An 18,076-nucleotide genomic window follows, 5' to 3' on the forward strand; every position below is an offset into this window, starting at 1 on the left:
TTAATGCTTACAGACACAATATAATTGGTGAAAAAATGTAGACATTTCAAATTTATGTTTAGACTACAATTTGTAATAAGTCCATGCTTACATTACAATAAGTGTATTGGAACCAACTAATAGCAATACAAATGATTAGCATTCACTAAAAAATGAAACAATTTGTTGCAATTCTACATGGCAACTTTTCTCTGGAAAAGTATAAAAACTCCAGAACTGTATCTGTGCCTATTCTCTCTAACAACAAGTGTGTAGTAGGACTTCTATTTTTTTCTAATTGCCAGCAATAAAACTGGCATTTCTTTAAAAGCAAAAAGTACTGTATCAATTGGAGCAGTTTTTTGAAAAAATAATAATTTATTAAATATTTTCTTTCAGATCTTCTTCTACGAGGAAAGGAACTTCCAAGGCCGCCACTATGAGTGCGGCTCAGACTGTTCTGAACTGGTATTACAGCCAACATATGGATCCTTCCAACTTACATGTGCAGTTGAGGGGATAATTTATCCACTGCCATTTTAGCTCCTAATTAAATGCTCACTGGTGTTACTTCTGTCCACTAATTTCTACTGTACAATAAAAGGAAATGCTTAAGGAAGAGAACCGCAAATGCATTTTATAGTGTGTTGGAAGACTACCCTTATTTCCTACTGTTTATGTATTACCAAGCAGGTTCCCAATGATCAAATGCTTCCTAATTATGGATTCCCTGGTAAGTTAGAAAACACTAGACTATTAATGGTCTAAGTATGGAACATTTTCTATACTGTCAGCTTTCTGAAACTATATAGGAATGCTAGGTAGCTCTTTTGGTAAAGCTATGGAAAACACGTGCCAGAAAACACTGAGAAATAACTGTCACAGAGATCATACACAATGCCAGACAAAAGATCTTTACATTTACCTTACTAGACAGAACAAAAGCACTCAGCTCAGCTTATGCAGACAGCAGCAATACAGGACATATATAAAGGCTGCCACTTCTCTCCCTTCCATTGCACTGAAACTTTCATTCAATCAAAATGGGAAAGGTAAGCCCAAATCATTAACTATTCTAATGGTTTTTAATTACAATCAAGTTTACACACTTTAGGAGTCACTTGTTTACTTCTATATTTGTTATTAATGCTTACAGACACAATATAATTGGTGAAAAAATGTAGACATTTCAAATTTATGTTTAGACTACAATTTGTAATAAGTCCATGCTTACATTACAATAAGTGTATTGGAACCAACTAATAGCAATACAAATGATTAGCATTCACTAAAAAATGAAACAATTTGTTGCAATTCTACATGGCAACTTTTCTCTGGAAAAGTATAAAAACTCCAGAACTGTATCTGTGCCTATTCTCTCTAACAACAAGTGTGTAGTAGGACTTCTATTTTTTTCTAATTGCCAGCAATAAAACTGGCATTTCTTTAAAAGCAAAAAGTACTGTATCAATTGGAGCAGTTTTTTGAAAAAATAATAATTTATTAAATATTTTCTTTCAGATCTTCTTCTACGAGGAAAGGAACTTCCAAGGCCGCCACTATGAGTGCGGCTCAGACTGTTCTGACCTGTCCTCATACTTCAATCGCTGTAACTCCATCAGGGTAGAGGGTGGAAACTGGATCCTCTATGAGCACCCCAGTTACAGGGGACACCAGTATTATCTCTGGCAAGGAGAATACCCTGATTTTCAGAGATGGATGGGCTTCAATGACTCCATTAGGTCTTGTCGCTTTCTTTCCAATGTAAGTGTTTGTAAAGATTCTCACAATGCAATTTTTTTCTCAGAATATTCAATGTCATTGCAGCCACTAGCAACATTTTCAGGGGGGCATGGCATGACTTTCAGCACAACAATGCACAAGGTGTTAATAATAGCATAGTGTCTTCTTGCATCAATACTCTCACTTGTACACAATTCATTAAAGTAGGCTGGATCGGCACACTGGTGTTCCTACAAAATGACTATGTTCAGGTGCAAGTACCTTTTAATACAGAAACAGATTTGTGTCCATTGTACAGGGAACTTAGCTGTCTGATGTCTTGTGTACAAACATTTGTGCACCATTGGTGGTGGTATAGAACCAGATTTTACCTTTATGTTAAAAGATACAAATACAACGTAAAATGATTTTTTGAAACTGAAACTGCACAACTATTATTTTAAAACAAGGTCACAAGCCATGTGAAAAAATCTGAGAAAGTATTGCATTTAAATGAAAAAGTCTATTTATTATTTTGTTTTTAATCTTATTTTCAAAGCACCATGGCCAATACAAAATGAGAATCTATGAAAGAGGAGACTTCCAAGGACAGATGATGGAGTTCATTGATGACTGCCCCAATACTTATGATCGATTCCGTTTCCATGACATTCACTCCTGCAATGTGTTTGATGGCCACTGGATGTTCTATGAGGAACCCAACTATAGGGGACGTCAGTACTACCTAAGATCTGGAGAATACAGGAGATATAATGACTGGGGAGCCTCAAGCGCCAGAATTGGCTCATTCAGAAGAGTTCATCACAAATTTTAAATCCAGTCAAAAATCTACTAATACAGTTATATTGATAATTCAATAAAACAGATGTTTAAAATTACTTCTCTGTCTAGTACTTATTTATATCTGTAGTACAGCTTTAGGTCAAATCCTATATTCATGGCTTAATGAACAATGTTAATAAAATGTGTTTATTTGTATGGCATTGTCCAGTTACAAGGATTTCCAAACATACCTGTTTGGGGTAAAGTCATTAACACAGACTTGGCTCCCAGTTTAAACTGAATCATATCCTCTGCCACAATGCACTCCTCGTTTTTAATCTTTGCCTTCCTAACTGCTGCTTTACAACATTTATTAGAGTGTGTATATTCATTAAATTCAATTTCTGTCCCCACAGAATTGTAGTTTTTAAATGTCTTTCTCTTTTTTCCTTTCTTTATTTTTGTATTGTCACAGGGTGGTTCTTGCTACTTCTATATTTACTTCTTAAGGGAATTGTTAATCTATTGAGAACATTACCTATTTAATATCATTTTAAATAAGAATCATTGCTGTTCTGTCTTTTAGCAGAAAATATAATCACCCAATATATTTTTTTGTTTTAATTGCACATAGTCAATTACAATGCTGAGATACTTGGGACCTTACGGAATATATTATTAATTTGATGTGATTGATATATTTGATATATTTAGATGCCGAGTAGGACCCAGGTCTTTAAGATGGGAGTTGTAGATCATCTTTAGTATTAATACTAAATGTAATTAAAGGAACTGCTGCCATTTGCGAGATAAGCATTGCGCATCGTAAAATGTTATTGGTTAAGAGGTTTGCCATGTATGCTCACTTGACTGAACATGCAGAAACTGTAAACTTTGTACTACACATGAGCGAGAACAAAAATTGTCTTGTGTTGTTTGCATTTGCATGTGCAAATACTTTGTTTCAAGTTTCTTGGAAAGACTTTGTTAGTCTCTGTGTAGATCTCAGTTTCCATGGGTTTCCACAGAGGATATACTGTATTTGCAGTGTGCATGCAAAAAAATTACCAGCATGGAGCCCTATCCTAATTGGTGCAGCCTTTGTTGCTGTCACAGTCTTTGTATATAATGTTCACACTGTGCATGCCAAATGTTGCTGCTACCACCTGTAGTCCGCTAGTGAGCTGCCAGTGGGAAGCTATATTTACTATGGACATTGGACATTGCTTTACCATTTCTTTTTAAATCTATTCATATTTATAGAAATGTTTCTATTATTTTAACTGCAGACCAGTATGCAAAACTACAGGAATTTTAAGGCAGAATTTAGCAGTAATACTGGTGCAGATTCTGCAGTTCTTACAGAAGAATGTCTTGTAAATAAAAACTGCTGAAAAAGGTGTTAAAGGAGATGTAAACCTTTACAGCTAATCTTATTAGTATCAATCCAGCCCGCTATAATGCTGCATACATTAGGTTAAATTGAAACAAACTGCTACCTTCCAGGAGTATTCATAAAGCAGGCTTGTTCGCCATTTTCCTACCACAGCTGCCATCCTCAAAAAGGAGCAGTTCTCCAAGCCCAGTTACATCATTTTCAGAAGCACGCATCTATTTTCTTCTGGGTGCACTGACTTTGTATTATATGTATTATTTGTAATATAATATTTGTAACAGACGCACATGCTTAATCAGATGGATGCACACTCCTGTTTCACAGGCAGTCATCATTTTTGCAAGAATTGCAGCTACAGTATGTGACCATAGTGCTTGGTGCCTTCCCTTATGGGGTTGACTTTAAAGCCACTTTTACTTTGTCTGGGGATATGAGTCTACTTAGTTGACTGAGCAGGTATGGTTGAATTTGTGGCATATTTGCTGCTGATAAGAATAGTTGTATAGCTTCATTGGTGTAACACATCCACATTATATAAATACATAAAATCAATAAGTATAATTAAAACTTTTAGAATATTGATAAATTATCTCTGTGTGTGTCTAATACACACATGTCTAATACTGATTATCATACATAATACTGCTTAGCTGGTGAATGTTATTCAGCTATAAAATTATGCATATAGTGCATGGTCTCTGTTACATTTGAATCATTAAATAAAAAAATAAAAAAATGGAAAAACAAAATAAAGTGTAAAATAATGTAATTGCATATTATCAATAAATTCATAATGGTATGTAACATGCATGCCATTTAAGGTATTAAAGGAGCTCTACAATTGGCATTTTTAATAGTCTTTTCACTTAAAATACAATGTTGCTTGCCCATTGCCCATCCTTTAATACTGATGCACTCTATGTGCTCTATCAAATGCCTTTTCTGCATCAAGGCTAAACAGGACCATAGGGAACTTCGTCTTTTTGGTGAACTTTATGAGCGATAGCATTTTCCTTCTGTTATCTGGACCTTGTCTGCATTTTGTAAAGCCTGCTTGGTCCAAATATATTAATGGGAATATGTGATGATAGTTGCTTTGAGCATCTCCTTGAAGAAGCCTCCTTGAAAGACATGGTTAAATAAACTATTAAGGTATGGGATGAGGATGTCCTGGAAACATGTGTTGCCATAGTTGTCCACATATAGGGGTAAGTTGGACCTCCTTGCTTCCAATTAGAAGCAAGGAGGTCCGTCTAAATATTCAGAAAGAATCTTTTACAGTGAGAGCAGTGAAGATGTGGAATTCTCTCCCTGAACCTGTCATATTGGCTGATACATTAATTAGCTTTAAGAAAGGGTTGGATGGCTTTTAGGAAATGAAGGAATAAAGGGTTATGTAAGACCGCCCATAGTACAAGTTGATCTGATTGCCATCTCAGGAAGGATTTTTCCCCCTCTGAGGCAACTAGCAGTTAGGCAGGTTATATGTAGACAATAAAAGTTGAACTTGATAGACATGTCTTTTTTAAACCTTACTTATTATGTTATTTACTATGTAAAGAGCACTACAATTGTTAGGATAGCAGTTCTCTTTCCCAGTCTTTAAAAATAGTAATAGATTTTTAGGATACATATGATTGAGCTCACATGTGTTTAGCAGTTATTTAACTTTTAAATGCATATTCATTATATTTATCCTGTTAGTGAATTATGATGGGTAGCACAGAGAAACAATGAATGAAACAATATGGAGGAGGAAGAACAAGAGCTGTACATATAGAGCACTCAAACCTTCATTAATAAACTAAATATCCAAACTAAAAGGTGTGTGACAGCAGCTGATTCCCAAATATGTACTGATATATAACATGCAAATACAAAATACATATATAATATAAATAAAATGTATGCATCACTGAAAACATATAGACAGGTGGCCTCTGATGTTAAATAGCTATGTCTGACTCATAAGAACTAACCAGTTTAATAGCATGTTATATATAGACATTATAAACCAAACATGTGGATAAAAGTGAATGCCGGTAGTGAAATTTACATTCAATGATGCCCATTAAGCGGATGTTTAATGAAAACAGTCAAAATCATTCCAAGTATTTAGTTACAAATTATACACTATTCCTAGTGGGCACCCATATTACAGTAACAAATAGAATTCAGTACAGGTATGGGATTTCAGCTCCAAATTACAGAAAGGCCATCTTCCATTTTATCCAAACAATCCAAATTTTAAAAAATGATTTCCTTTTTCTCTTTAATAATAAAACAGTATATTGTACTTAATCCTTACTGAAAGCCAGACCAGTCAAAATCATTCCAAGTATTTAGTTACAAATTATTCCTAGGGGGCACCCATATTACAGAGACAAATAGAATTCAGTACAGGTATGGGTTCAATTATCCTGAAACCCATTATCCAGAAAGCTCCAAATTACAGAAAGGCCATCTCCCATAGCCTCCATTTTATCCAAACAATCCAGATTTTAAAAAATGATTTCCCTTTTCTCTGTAATAGTAAAACAATACCTTGTACTTTATCCTTACTGAAAGCCAGACCAGCTTATTGGGTTTATTTAATGTTTACATGATTTTCTAGTCTATATAGATAGATAGATAGATAGATAGATAGATAGATAGATAGATAGATAGATAGATAGATAGATATAATGATGAGCAATAGTGATGGGTGAATTCTAGAAATGGTTAAAATTTGCCGAAATGCAAATGGATGATTTTCATGGAGAAACTTGGCAAGAAGTTGTTCTCATCAATAATAAGCAGCTGTTTAAAATGCTCACCATTTTAATAATCAGTTAAAAAAAAAAGCCAACAATGGTATTACAGCCAACATGTGGTTCCCTCCAATTTACATGTGCAGTTGAGGGGATAATTTATCCACTGCCATTCTAGCTCATACTTAAATGCTCACTGGTGTTACTTCTATCAACTAATTTCTACTGTACTTAAGGTATAAAAGGAAATGCTTAAGGAAGAGAAACCCAAATGCATTTTACAGTGTGTTGGAAGACTACCCTTAATTCCTACTCTATATGTATTACCAAGCAGGTTCCCAATGATCAAATGCTTCCTAATTATGGATTCCCTGGTAACTTAGAAAACACTGGACTATTAATGGACTAAGTATGGAACATTTTCTATACTGTCAGCATTCTGAAACTATATAGGAAAGCAAGTAGCTATTTTGGTAAAGCTATGGAAAACATGTGCCAGAAAACACAATCACAGCACAAGATCATACACAATGCCAGACAAAAGATCTTTACATTTACCTTACTAGACAGAACAAAAGCACTCAGCTCAGCTTATGCAGACAGCAGCAATACAGGACATATATAAAGGCTGCCACTTCTCTCCCTTCCATTGCACTGAAACTTCCATTCAATCAAAATGGGAAAGGTAAGCCCAAATCATTAACTATTCTAATGGTTTTTAATTACAACAAGTTTACACACTTTAGGAGTCACTTGTTTACTTCTATATTTGTTATTAATGCTTACAGACACAATATAATTGGTGAAAAAATGTAGACATTTCAAATTTATGTTTAGACTACAATTTGTAATAAGTCCATGCTTACATTACAAAGAGTGTATTATAACCATCTAATAGCAATACAAATGATTAGCATTCACTAAAAAATGAAACAATTTGCAACAATTCTACATGGCAACTTTTCTCTGGAAAAGTATAAAAACTCCATTGTGAACCCAGAACTGTATCTGTGCCTGTTCTCTCTAACAACAAGTGTGTAGTAGGAATTCTATTTTTTTCTAATTGCCAACAATAAAACTGGCATTTCATTAAAAGCAAAAAACTTATAAGTACTGTATCAATTAGAGCAGTTTTTTGAAAAAATAATTATTCATTTAATATTTTCTTTCAGATCTTCTTTTACGAGGAAAGGAACTTTCAAGGCCGCCACTATGAGTGCGGCTCAGACTGTTCTGACCTGTCTTCATACTTCAATCGCTGTAACTCCATCAGGGTAGAGGGTGGAAACTGGATCCTCTATGAGCACCCCAGTTACAGGGGACATCAGTATTATCTCTGGCAAGGAGAATACCCAGACTTCCAGAGATGGATGGGCTTCAATGACTCCATTAGGTCTTGTCGCTTTCTTTCCAATGTAAGTGTTTATAAAGATTCTCACAATGCAATTTTTTTCTCAGAATGTTTAATGTCATTGCAGCCACTAGCAACATTTTCAGGGGGCATGTCATGACTTTCGGCACAAAAATGCATGAGGTGTTAATAATAGCATTAGGGTTTTAGTGTCTTCTTGCATCAATACTCTCACTTGAACACAATTCATTAAAGTAGGCTGGATGGGCACACTGTTGTTTCTACAAAAGGACTATGTTCAGGTACAAGTACATTTTAATACAGAAACAGCTTTGTGTCCATTGCACAGGGAACTTAGCCGTCTGATGTCTTGTGTACAAACATTTGTGCACCATTGGTGGTGGTATAGAACCAGAATTTACCTTTATGTTAAAAGATACAAATACAACATAAAATGATTTTTATAACTGCAGAACTATTATTTTAAAACAAGGTCACAAGGCCATCTGAAAAAGTATTGCCTTTAAATGAAAGGGTCTTTTTATTATTTTGTTTTCAATCTTTTTTCTAAGCACCATGGCCAGTACAAAATGAGAATCTATGAAAGAGGAGACTTCCAAGGGCAGATGATGGAGTTCTTTGATGACTGCCCCAATACTTATGATCGATTCCGTTTCCATGACATTCACTCCTGCAATGTGTTTGATGGCCACTGGATGTTCTATGAGGAACCCAACTATAGGGGACGTCAGTACTACCTGAGATCTGGAGAATACAGGAGATATAATGACTGGGGAGCCTCAAGCGCCAGAATTGGCTCATTCAGAAGAGTTCATCACAAATTTTAAATCCAGTCTAAAATCTACCAATACAGTTATATTGATAATTCAATAAAACAGATGTTTAAAATTACTTCTCTGTGTAGTACTTATTCATATCTGTAGTACAGCTTTAGGTCAAATCCTATATTTATGGCTTAATGAACAACTCTGTGTTTATTTGTATGGCATTGTCCAGTTACAAGATTTGCAAACATACCTGTTTGGGGTAAAGTCATTAACACAGACCTGGCTTCCAGTTTAAATTGAATCATAGCCTCTGCTGCTATGCGCTCCTCGTTTTTTATCTTTGCCTTCCTAACTGCTGCTTTACAACATTTATTAGATTGTGTATATTCATTAAATTCAATTTCTGTCACCACAGAATTGTAGTTTTTAAATGCCTTCCTCTTTATTCCTATTAACTTCTTTATTTTGTATTAAGTCACATAGGGTGGTTCTTGTTACTTCTATATTTACTTCTTAAGGGAATTGTTAATGTATTGATAACATTAACTATTTAATATCATTTTAAATGACAATCATTGCTGTTCTGTGTTTTAGTAGAAAATATAATAGTAGAAAATATAATACCCCAATATATTTTATGTTTTAGTTGCACAATTGTCAATTACAATGCTGAGATACTCGGGACCTTACGGAATATATTATTAATTTGGTGTGATTGATATATTTGAAATATTTAGATGCCGAGTAGGACTCAGGTCTCTGAGATGGGAGTTGTAGCTCATCTTTAGTATTGATACTGAATATAATTAAATGAACTGCTGCCATTTGCGAGATAAGCATTGCGCATCCTAAAATGTTATTGGTTAAGAGGATTGCCATGTATGCTCACTTGACTTAACATACTGAAACTTTAAAATTTGTACTACACATGAGCGAGAACGGAAATTGTCTTGTGTTATTTGCATTTGCATGTGCAAATACTTTGTTTCAAGTTTCTAGGAAAGACTTTGTTAGTCTCTGTGTAGATCTCAGTTTTCCATGGGTTTCCACAGAGGATATAATATTTGCAGTGCGCATGCAAAAAATGACCAGCATAGAGCCCTATCCTAATTGGTGCAGCCTTTGTTGCTGTCACAGTTTTTGTATATAATGTTCACACTGTGCATGCCAAATGTTGCTGCTGCCACCTGTAGTCTGCTAGTGAGCTGCCACTGGGAAGCTATATTTACTATGGACATTGGTGCTTTACCATGTTTTTTTTTTTTAAATCTATTCATATTTATAGAAATGTTTCTATTATTTTAACTGCAGACAAGTATGCAAAACTACAGGAATTTTAAAGCAGCGGTAATACTGGTGCAGATTCTGCAGTTCTTACAGAAGAATGTCTTGTAAATAAAAACTGCTGAAGAAGGTGTTAAAGGAGATGTAAACCTTTACAGCTAAACTTATTAGTATCAATCCAGCCCGCTATAATGCTGCATACAATAGGTTGAATTGAAACAAACTGCTACCTTCCAGGAGTATTCATAAAGCAGGCTTGTTCGCCATTTTCCTACCACAGCTGCCGTACTTAAAAAGGAGCAGTTCTCCAAGCCCACTTACATCATTTTCAGATGCACGCATCTATTTTCTTCTGGGTGCACCGACTTTGTATTATATATAATATTTGTAATATAATATTTGTAACAGACGCACATGCTTATTCAGATGGATGCACACTCCTGTTTCACAGGCAGTCATCATTTTTGCAGGAATTGCAGCTAAAGTGTGTGACCATAGTGCTTGGTGCCTTCCCTTGTGGGGTTGACTTGAAGGCCACTTTTACTTTGTCTGGGGAGATCAGTCTACTTAGTTGACTGAGCTGGTATGGTTGAATTTGTGGCATATTTGCTGCTGCTAAGAATTGTTGTATAGCTTTATTGGTGGGCTGTGGGGTTGATTTGTCCAAGTGGAAATTATACAGGTAGAGAAGTAGTCTGCAAATTGCTCGGCTATTTCTTAAGGGTTATTTACTGCCTTGTCTCTGGTTAATTATTTGTGCTATTGACTGATTAACTTGCTTTTGCTTTAGCATGTTGTCTAATAACTTTGTTGTACTTTGTATACCTAGCACAGTTTAGTATGCATAATTACCATTCCACTTTGCTGGTTTCTATACACTATATTGGATGTTGATGATCCTGTAAAAGTATTGTTCTAGTTTGTTTGGTTTTGCCTTGTTTTGAATTTCCAGAGGCTGCAAAAAATACATGGTTCTTTTGTTAGACACAACAGTGGGTATATGTGTACCACATCCACATTATATAAATACATAAAGTCAATAAGTATAATTAAAACTTTTAGAATATTGATAAACTGTCTCTGTGTGTGTCTAATACACACATGTCTAATACTGATTGTCATACATAATACTGCTTAGCTGGTGAATGTTATTCAGCTATAAAATTCTGCATACAGTGCATGGTCTCTGTTACATTTGAATCATTACATAAATAAATCAAACAAATTTAAAAACAAAATAAAGTGTAAAATAATGTCATTGCATATTATCAATAAATTCATAATGGTATGTAACATGCATGTAACATTTTAAGGCACTTAAAATACAGCATTGCTTGCCATTTGCCCGTCCTTTAATACCGATGCACTCTTTGCTCTCTTTCAAATGCCTTTTACTGCGGTAGGCTAAACAGGACCGTAGGGATCTTACTCCTTTTGGTGATCTTTATGAGCGATAGCATTTTCCTTCTGTTATCTGGACCTTTTCTGCATTTTGTAAAGCCTGCTTGGTCCAAATATATTAATGGGAATATGTGATGATAGTCGATTTGAGCATCTCCTTGAAGCAGCCTCCTTGAATGTCATGGTTAAATAAACTAGTAAGATATGGGATGAGGATGTCCTGGAAACACAATTTACCACAGGTGCCCCCCTGGACTTGTACTTTATAATAAAGGATATTCTCTTGCCATATATATATACATATATTGTTTTGTTCTTTTTTGTATGAACACATTTCTTAAAATTACCATTAGGAACCTGCAATAAGCTTTGCTTTGTTTACCAGTAGGTCCTTCCAGATGACAAGAGGGCACCTATTCCAATTAGAAGAAAGAAGGTTCCATCTAAATATTCAGAAAGAATCTTTTACAGTGAGAGCACTGAATATGTGAAATTCTCTCCCCAAATCAGTCAAATTGGCTGATACATTAGATAGCTTTAAGAAGGGTTGGATGGCTTTTAAGGAAATTAAGGAATACAGGGTTATGTGAGATAGTTAGGCAGGTTATATATAGAACTTGATGGACGTGTATTTTTTAAACCTTACTTGATTGAGCTCACATGTGTTTAGCAGCTATTTAACTTTTAAATTCATATTAATTATATTTATCCTGTTAGTGAATTATGGTGGGTAGCACAGAGAAACAATGAATGAAACAATACGGGAGGAGGAAGAATAAGAGCCGTACATATAATAAACTAAATATCCAAACTAAAAGGTGTGTGACAGCAGCTGATTCTCAGATATGTACTGATATATAACGTGCAAATACAAAAATATATGTATAATATAAATAAAATGTATGCATCACTGAAAACATATAGACAGGTGGCCTCTGATGTTAAATAGCTATGTCTGACTCATAAAGACAAACCAGTTTAATAGCATGCTATATTTAGACCATATAAACCATACATGTGGATAAAAGTGAATACACTGCAGTGAAATTTACATTCAATGATGCCCATTAAGCAGATGTTTAATGAAAACAGTCAAAATCATTCCAAGTATTTAGTTACAAATTATACACTATTCCTAGTGGGCACCCATATTACAGTAACAAATAGAATTCAGTACAGGTATGGGATTTCAGCTCCAAATTACAGAAAGGCCATCTTCCATTTTATCCAAACAATCCAAATTTTAAAAAATAATTTCCTTTTTCTCTTTAATAATAAAACAGTACGTTGTACTTAATCCTTACTGAAAGCCAGACCAGCTTATTGGGTTTATTTAATTTTTACATGATTTTCTAGTAGACTTAAGGTATGAAGAATTATGGAAAGATCAGTTACACAGAAAACCCCAGATAACAAGCAATCTGGATAATAGGCCCTATATATATATATATATATATATATATATATATATATATATATATATATATATATATATATATATATATATATATATATATATATATATATATACATACATATATATATATATATATATATATATATATATATATATATATATATATATATATAACTAACAAGGGAAAGTTGTGCTCACCACTATTTTTTAAAAACATTAGGCGGGGGTGCAATGAGGCTGTGACCACAAAATACATATAGTCAAATACAAGAGTCCTCTGCACTCAACCCATTATCAATATATTTAAGACAGCGACATTTTGTGCATACTGCTACTAAAAAATGCCTTACCCTTTAAACAAAACAGGGATTGTTTGTCCATATATTGCAATATATTTAAGCTGGCCAACTACGTCAAAGTCATCCCATATCTGGCCAGTCCTATGCTCAATTTTATCTGATTCATTAAGAATTCTATTGCTTCATTATACATTTTACAAAGGGACTAGGTTTTACCTGCAACTTACTTGCTGCTTTCAATATATAGATATATATATATAGATATATAGATATAGATATATAGATATATAGATATATAGATATAGATATAGATATATATGCTGTGAAAGGCTTTAGCACACACCTCAAAAGCTACATACCTGGGTGCAATTCAGAAATCAAATATCCAAAGGCAGAAAAATCTGAAACACACCAGGATATACTTCAAAAAGATAAAGTATTTAGTTTGATAAAGGCCCCATGCGAGGGCCGAAACATTGATGTAATAAATACTTTATCTTTTTGAAGAAAATCCTGGTGTGCTTCAGCTTTTTCTGCCTTTATATATATATATATATATATATATATATCCCACCTGGGAGGCCAGCACTCTCGTATAAAATGTTCATATGCCTGGCTGCACGATAAGGGAATCATATTCAACAATATGCGATATTGGCAGTGGTGACAGTACGCTACATTAAGTATGGAACTTCAGTAACTGTCAGGCAAACACCACAATGATGCAATGGACACTTGTGTTGGTAAAGCTGTGGGGTTATTTTCCTTCATTATTTTTTATTATTTGGAAAGGATAAGGGCAACCCCAGGGAGGGCTGGATTATGAGACATAGTATTTTTTACAGATGACAACACATGTACTATAACTCTCACTCTGATGAATTTACCAGATGTCTGATTTTTGATTTTTTACAGGTGACAACACATGAACTATAACTCTCCCTTTGATGAATTTACCAGATTATTTTAGATTTTTCACTTTCGATTTTTTAAAGGTTGTTTACATATATGTGGGTGGCTGATAGTAAATGGCCACACAATAACCACCGTGCGGAGTGGGTTGGAATATCCTTTTAATCCAGCACATTGGTTATTAGGGGAATGTTTAACACTGCAGCAATTTTAACATGATGATGATTGTTAATAATATTACATATATGTTTATTTACACATATATTTTGGGGTAATTAAGTAATTATGTACACTATGATATTCTGTGGGACATGATGTGCCGTTTTGTGGAGAAATTACACCAGTGGCAGTACGATAGAAGTATATTGAGGTCCCTTTGAGTGGCAGTACTGACATAAGGATAAATTGATCATGATAAAGATTACAGAAAACCTTTTCAATTAGGTTTAGCCTTTCACTTAGGTTGGGATGGGTAGTGACATAACATGAAAGATATAAAGGTATAATAAATGCTGGGGGGGGGGCAGTAACACAGAGTTAGTCTCGAAGCATGACACATTGTAACAGCTTAAATGGAATTGTTACTATTATTAGTTGGGACAGAATTAGATACAAATAATATTGCAACATTTATAGCGAAATTGTTTCCCTTTATATTTATGGTAAAAGTTTAGGTGTTTATAAAATTCCGTTATATGTGGTTTGGTTTTAACCCTTGCTTATGTTAAGCATCCACAGCATTAGTTGCTGTCTTTTAGATATAGCAATGAGATCATAATGAGCAATAGTGATGGGTGACTTCTCAAAATGGTGAAAATTTGCCAAAATGCAAAGTCTATGGGCGACAAAACATTTTTTTTGATGCACAACAATTTTTGCACCCAATAGAGTCGATGGGCGTCATTTTCATGGAGAAACTTGGCAAAAAGTTTCTCTTATCACTAATAATCAGTAAAAAAAAACAAGCCAAAACTGGTATTGCAGCCAACAGATGGTTCCCTCCAACTTACATGTGCAGTTGAGAGGATAATTTATCCACTGCCATTTTAGCTCGTACATAAATGCTCACTGGTGTTACTTCATCTAATTTCTACTGTACTTAGGGTATAAAAGGAAATGCTTAAGGAAGAGAAACCCAAATGCATTTTACAGTGTGTTGGAAGACTACCCTTAATTCAAACTCTATGGGGCAAATTCACTAAGCGCCAAAAATGCGCTAGCGAAGGCTTAACCACACTTCGCCAGGAATAGTTTTGCCAGGGCTACTCAAATTCACTCAAATCCGAAGTTGCGCCCAGGGAGGCAAAGGGTAGCGAAGTTGTGCTAGCGTTAATTCATCAAGCAAAGCGAAGTTACGATATCGATGCCTAATATGAAGCATAAACTACATTACACTACACAAGCCTGAGAAACATTCATTAAATAAAATAGAGGTCTTATATTGCCCTACACATGTGCCCACTGTATAGTTTAGGTGCCATATGTTAGGAAATGTAGGGGGGAAGGAGGGTACCCTCAAAAAAAACATTTAGATCTTTTTCAGCATATCACCCTGAATAATTTAAAAGACACCAGCATTTTTTGGGACTTGGAAATTTTGAAAATCCTCCTATCTACTCTTTTGTACTTTGCCTGGTCTGAGCTGGTGAAGTCAAGTCTGGCGCAAGAGGTAACGTTCACTTAAATCCGCAAGTTAGTGAATTAGCGTAGTTACGTCCCTTCACCAGATCACAACTTCGCCTGGCGTTAGGATGCGAAGTAGCGCTAGAGTATGTCTACTTCGCTAGCGAATTTATGCTAGCACCTGTTAGTAAATCGGCCCTTATATGTATTACCAAGCGGGTTCCCAATTATCAAATGCTTCCTAATTATGGATTCCCTGGTAACTTAGAAAACACTGGACTATTAATGGACTAAGTATGGAACATTTTCTATACTGTCAGCTTTCTGAAACTATAATAGGAATGCTAGGTAGCTCTGTTGGTAAAGCTATGGAAAATATGTGCCAGAAAACACTTAGAAATAACTGTCACAGCACAAGATCATACACAATGCCAGACAAAAGATCTTTACATTTACCTTACTAGACAGAACAAAAGCACTCAGCTCAGCTTATGCAGACAGCAGCAATACAGGACATATATAAAGGTGCCACTTCTCTCCCTTCCATTGCACTGAAACTTCCATTCAATCAAAATGGTAAAGGTAAGTCAAAATCATTAACTATTCTAATGGTTTTTAATTACAATCAAGTTTAGACACTTTAAGAGTCACTTGTTTACATCTATATTTGTTATTAATGCTTACAGACACAATATAATTGGTGAAAAAATGTAGACATTTCAAATTTATGTTTAGACTACAATTTGTAATAAGTCCATGCTTACATTACAATAAGTGTATTGGAACCAACTAATAGCAATACAAATGATTAGCATTCACTAAAAAATGAAACAATTTGCAGCAATTCTACATGGCAACTTTTCTCTGGAAAAGTATAAAAACATTGTGCACCCAGAACTGTATCTGTGCCTGTTCTCTCTAACAACAAGTGTGTAGCAGGACTACTATTTTTTCAAATTGCCAGCAATAAAACTGGCATTTCTTTAAAAGCAAAACACGTATAAGTAATGTATCAATTAAAGCAGTTTTTTGAAAAAATAATTATTCATTTAATATTTTCTTTCAGATCTTCTTCTACGAGGAAAGGAACTTCCAAGGCCGCCACTATGAGTGCGGCTCAGACTGTTCTGACCTGTCCTCATACTTCAATCGCTGTAACTCCATCAGGGTAGAGGGTGGAAACTGGATCCTCTATGAGCACCCCAGTTACAGGGGACACCAGTATTATCTCTGGCAAGGAGAATACCCAGACTTCCAGAGATGGATGGGCTTCAATGACTCCATTAGGTCTTGTCGCTTTCTTTCCAATGTAAGTTTTTGTAAAGATGCAATGCAATTTTTTCTCAGAATTTTCAATGTCATTGCAGCCACTAGCAAAAATTTCAGGGGGGCATGACTTTTAGCATGAGGTGTTAATAATAGCATTAGGGTTTTGGGGTCTCCCTGCATCAATACCTGCAGTTGTACACAATTCATTAGAGTAGGCTGGGTGGGGACACTGGTGCTCCTACAAAAGAACTATGTTTGGGTACCTTTTAGTAGTGGTGTCAATACAGAAACAGGTTTGAGTCCTTTATACAGAGTTAGCCGTCTGATGTCTTGTGTACAAACATTTGTGCACCATTCGTGGTGGTATAGAACCAGATTTTACCTTCATGTTAAAATACAACGTAAAATGATTTTTAAAACTGCACAACTATTATTTTAAAACAAGGTCACAAGGCCATCTGAAAAAATCTGAGAAAGTATTGCATTTAAATGAAAAGGTCTTTTTATTATTTTGTTTTCAATCTTATTTTTTTAGCACCATGGCCAATACAAAATGAGAATCTATGAAAGAGGAGACTTCCAAGGGCAGATGATGGAGTTCTTTGATGACTGCCCCAATACTTATGATCGATTCCGTTTCCAGGACATTCACTCCTGCAATGTGTTTGATGGCCACTGGATGTTCTATGAGGAACCCAACTATAGGGGGCGTCAGTACTACCTGAGATCTGGAGAATACAGGAGATATAATGACTGGGGAGCCTCAAGCGCCAGAATTGGCTCATTCAGAAGAGTTCATCACAAATTTTAAATCCAGTCAAAAATGTACTAATACAGTTATATTGATAATTCAATAAAACAGATGTTTAAAATGACTTCTCTGTGTAGTACTTATTTATATCTGTAGTACAGCTTTAGGTCAAATCCTATATTTATGGCTTAATGAACAACTCTGTGTTTATTTGTATGGCATTGTCCAGTTACAAGATTTGCAAACATACCTGTTTTGGGTAAAGTCATTAAACTGGCTTCCAGTTTAAATTGAATCATAGCCTCTGCTGCTATGCGCTCCGTATTTTTTATCTTTGCCTTCCTAACTGCT

The 18,076-nt window shown here is 34.9% G+C and overlaps 3 protein-coding genes across 3 annotated transcripts; all 3 read left to right on the plus strand.

Annotated features, from left to right (window-relative positions):
* Positions 1-1,022: 1,022 nt before the first annotated feature.
* LOC121401301 (gamma-crystallin-1-like) lies at positions 1,023-2,663 on the plus strand. The gene is made up of 3 exons (XM_041585684.1): positions 1,023-1,031; positions 1,501-1,743; positions 2,261-2,663. The coding sequence occupies exons 1-3, from the start codon at positions 1,023-1,025 to the stop codon at positions 2,534-2,536; spliced, it is 528 nt and encodes a 175-aa protein (XP_041441618.1). The 3' UTR covers positions 2,537-2,663.
* A 5,902-nt stretch (positions 2,664-8,565) lies between these two features.
* On the plus strand, positions 8,566-9,031 carry LOC121401304 (gamma-crystallin-1-like). Its single transcript, XM_041585689.1, has one exon. It carries the CDS (start codon positions 8,572-8,574, stop codon positions 8,827-8,829), a length of 258 nt encoding a protein of 85 aa, XP_041441623.1. The 5' UTR covers positions 8,566-8,571; the 3' UTR covers positions 8,830-9,031.
* A 7,247-nt stretch (positions 9,032-16,278) lies between these two features.
* crygdl.21.L (crystallin gamma D like gene 21 L homeolog) lies at positions 16,279-17,850 on the plus strand. Its single transcript, XM_041584465.1, has 3 exons — positions 16,279-16,287; positions 16,772-17,014; positions 17,510-17,850. Exons 1-3 carry the CDS (start codon positions 16,279-16,281, stop codon positions 17,783-17,785), a joined length of 528 nt encoding a protein of 175 aa, XP_041440399.1. The 3' UTR covers positions 17,786-17,850.
* The last annotated feature ends 226 nt before the right edge of the window (positions 17,851-18,076 follow it).

This window comes from Xenopus laevis, chromosome 1L, assembly GCF_017654675.1.
Source record: "Xenopus laevis strain J_2021 chromosome 1L, Xenopus_laevis_v10.1, whole genome shotgun sequence".
NCBI classification, from domain to species: Eukaryota; Metazoa; Chordata; class Amphibia; order Anura; family Pipidae; genus Xenopus; species Xenopus laevis.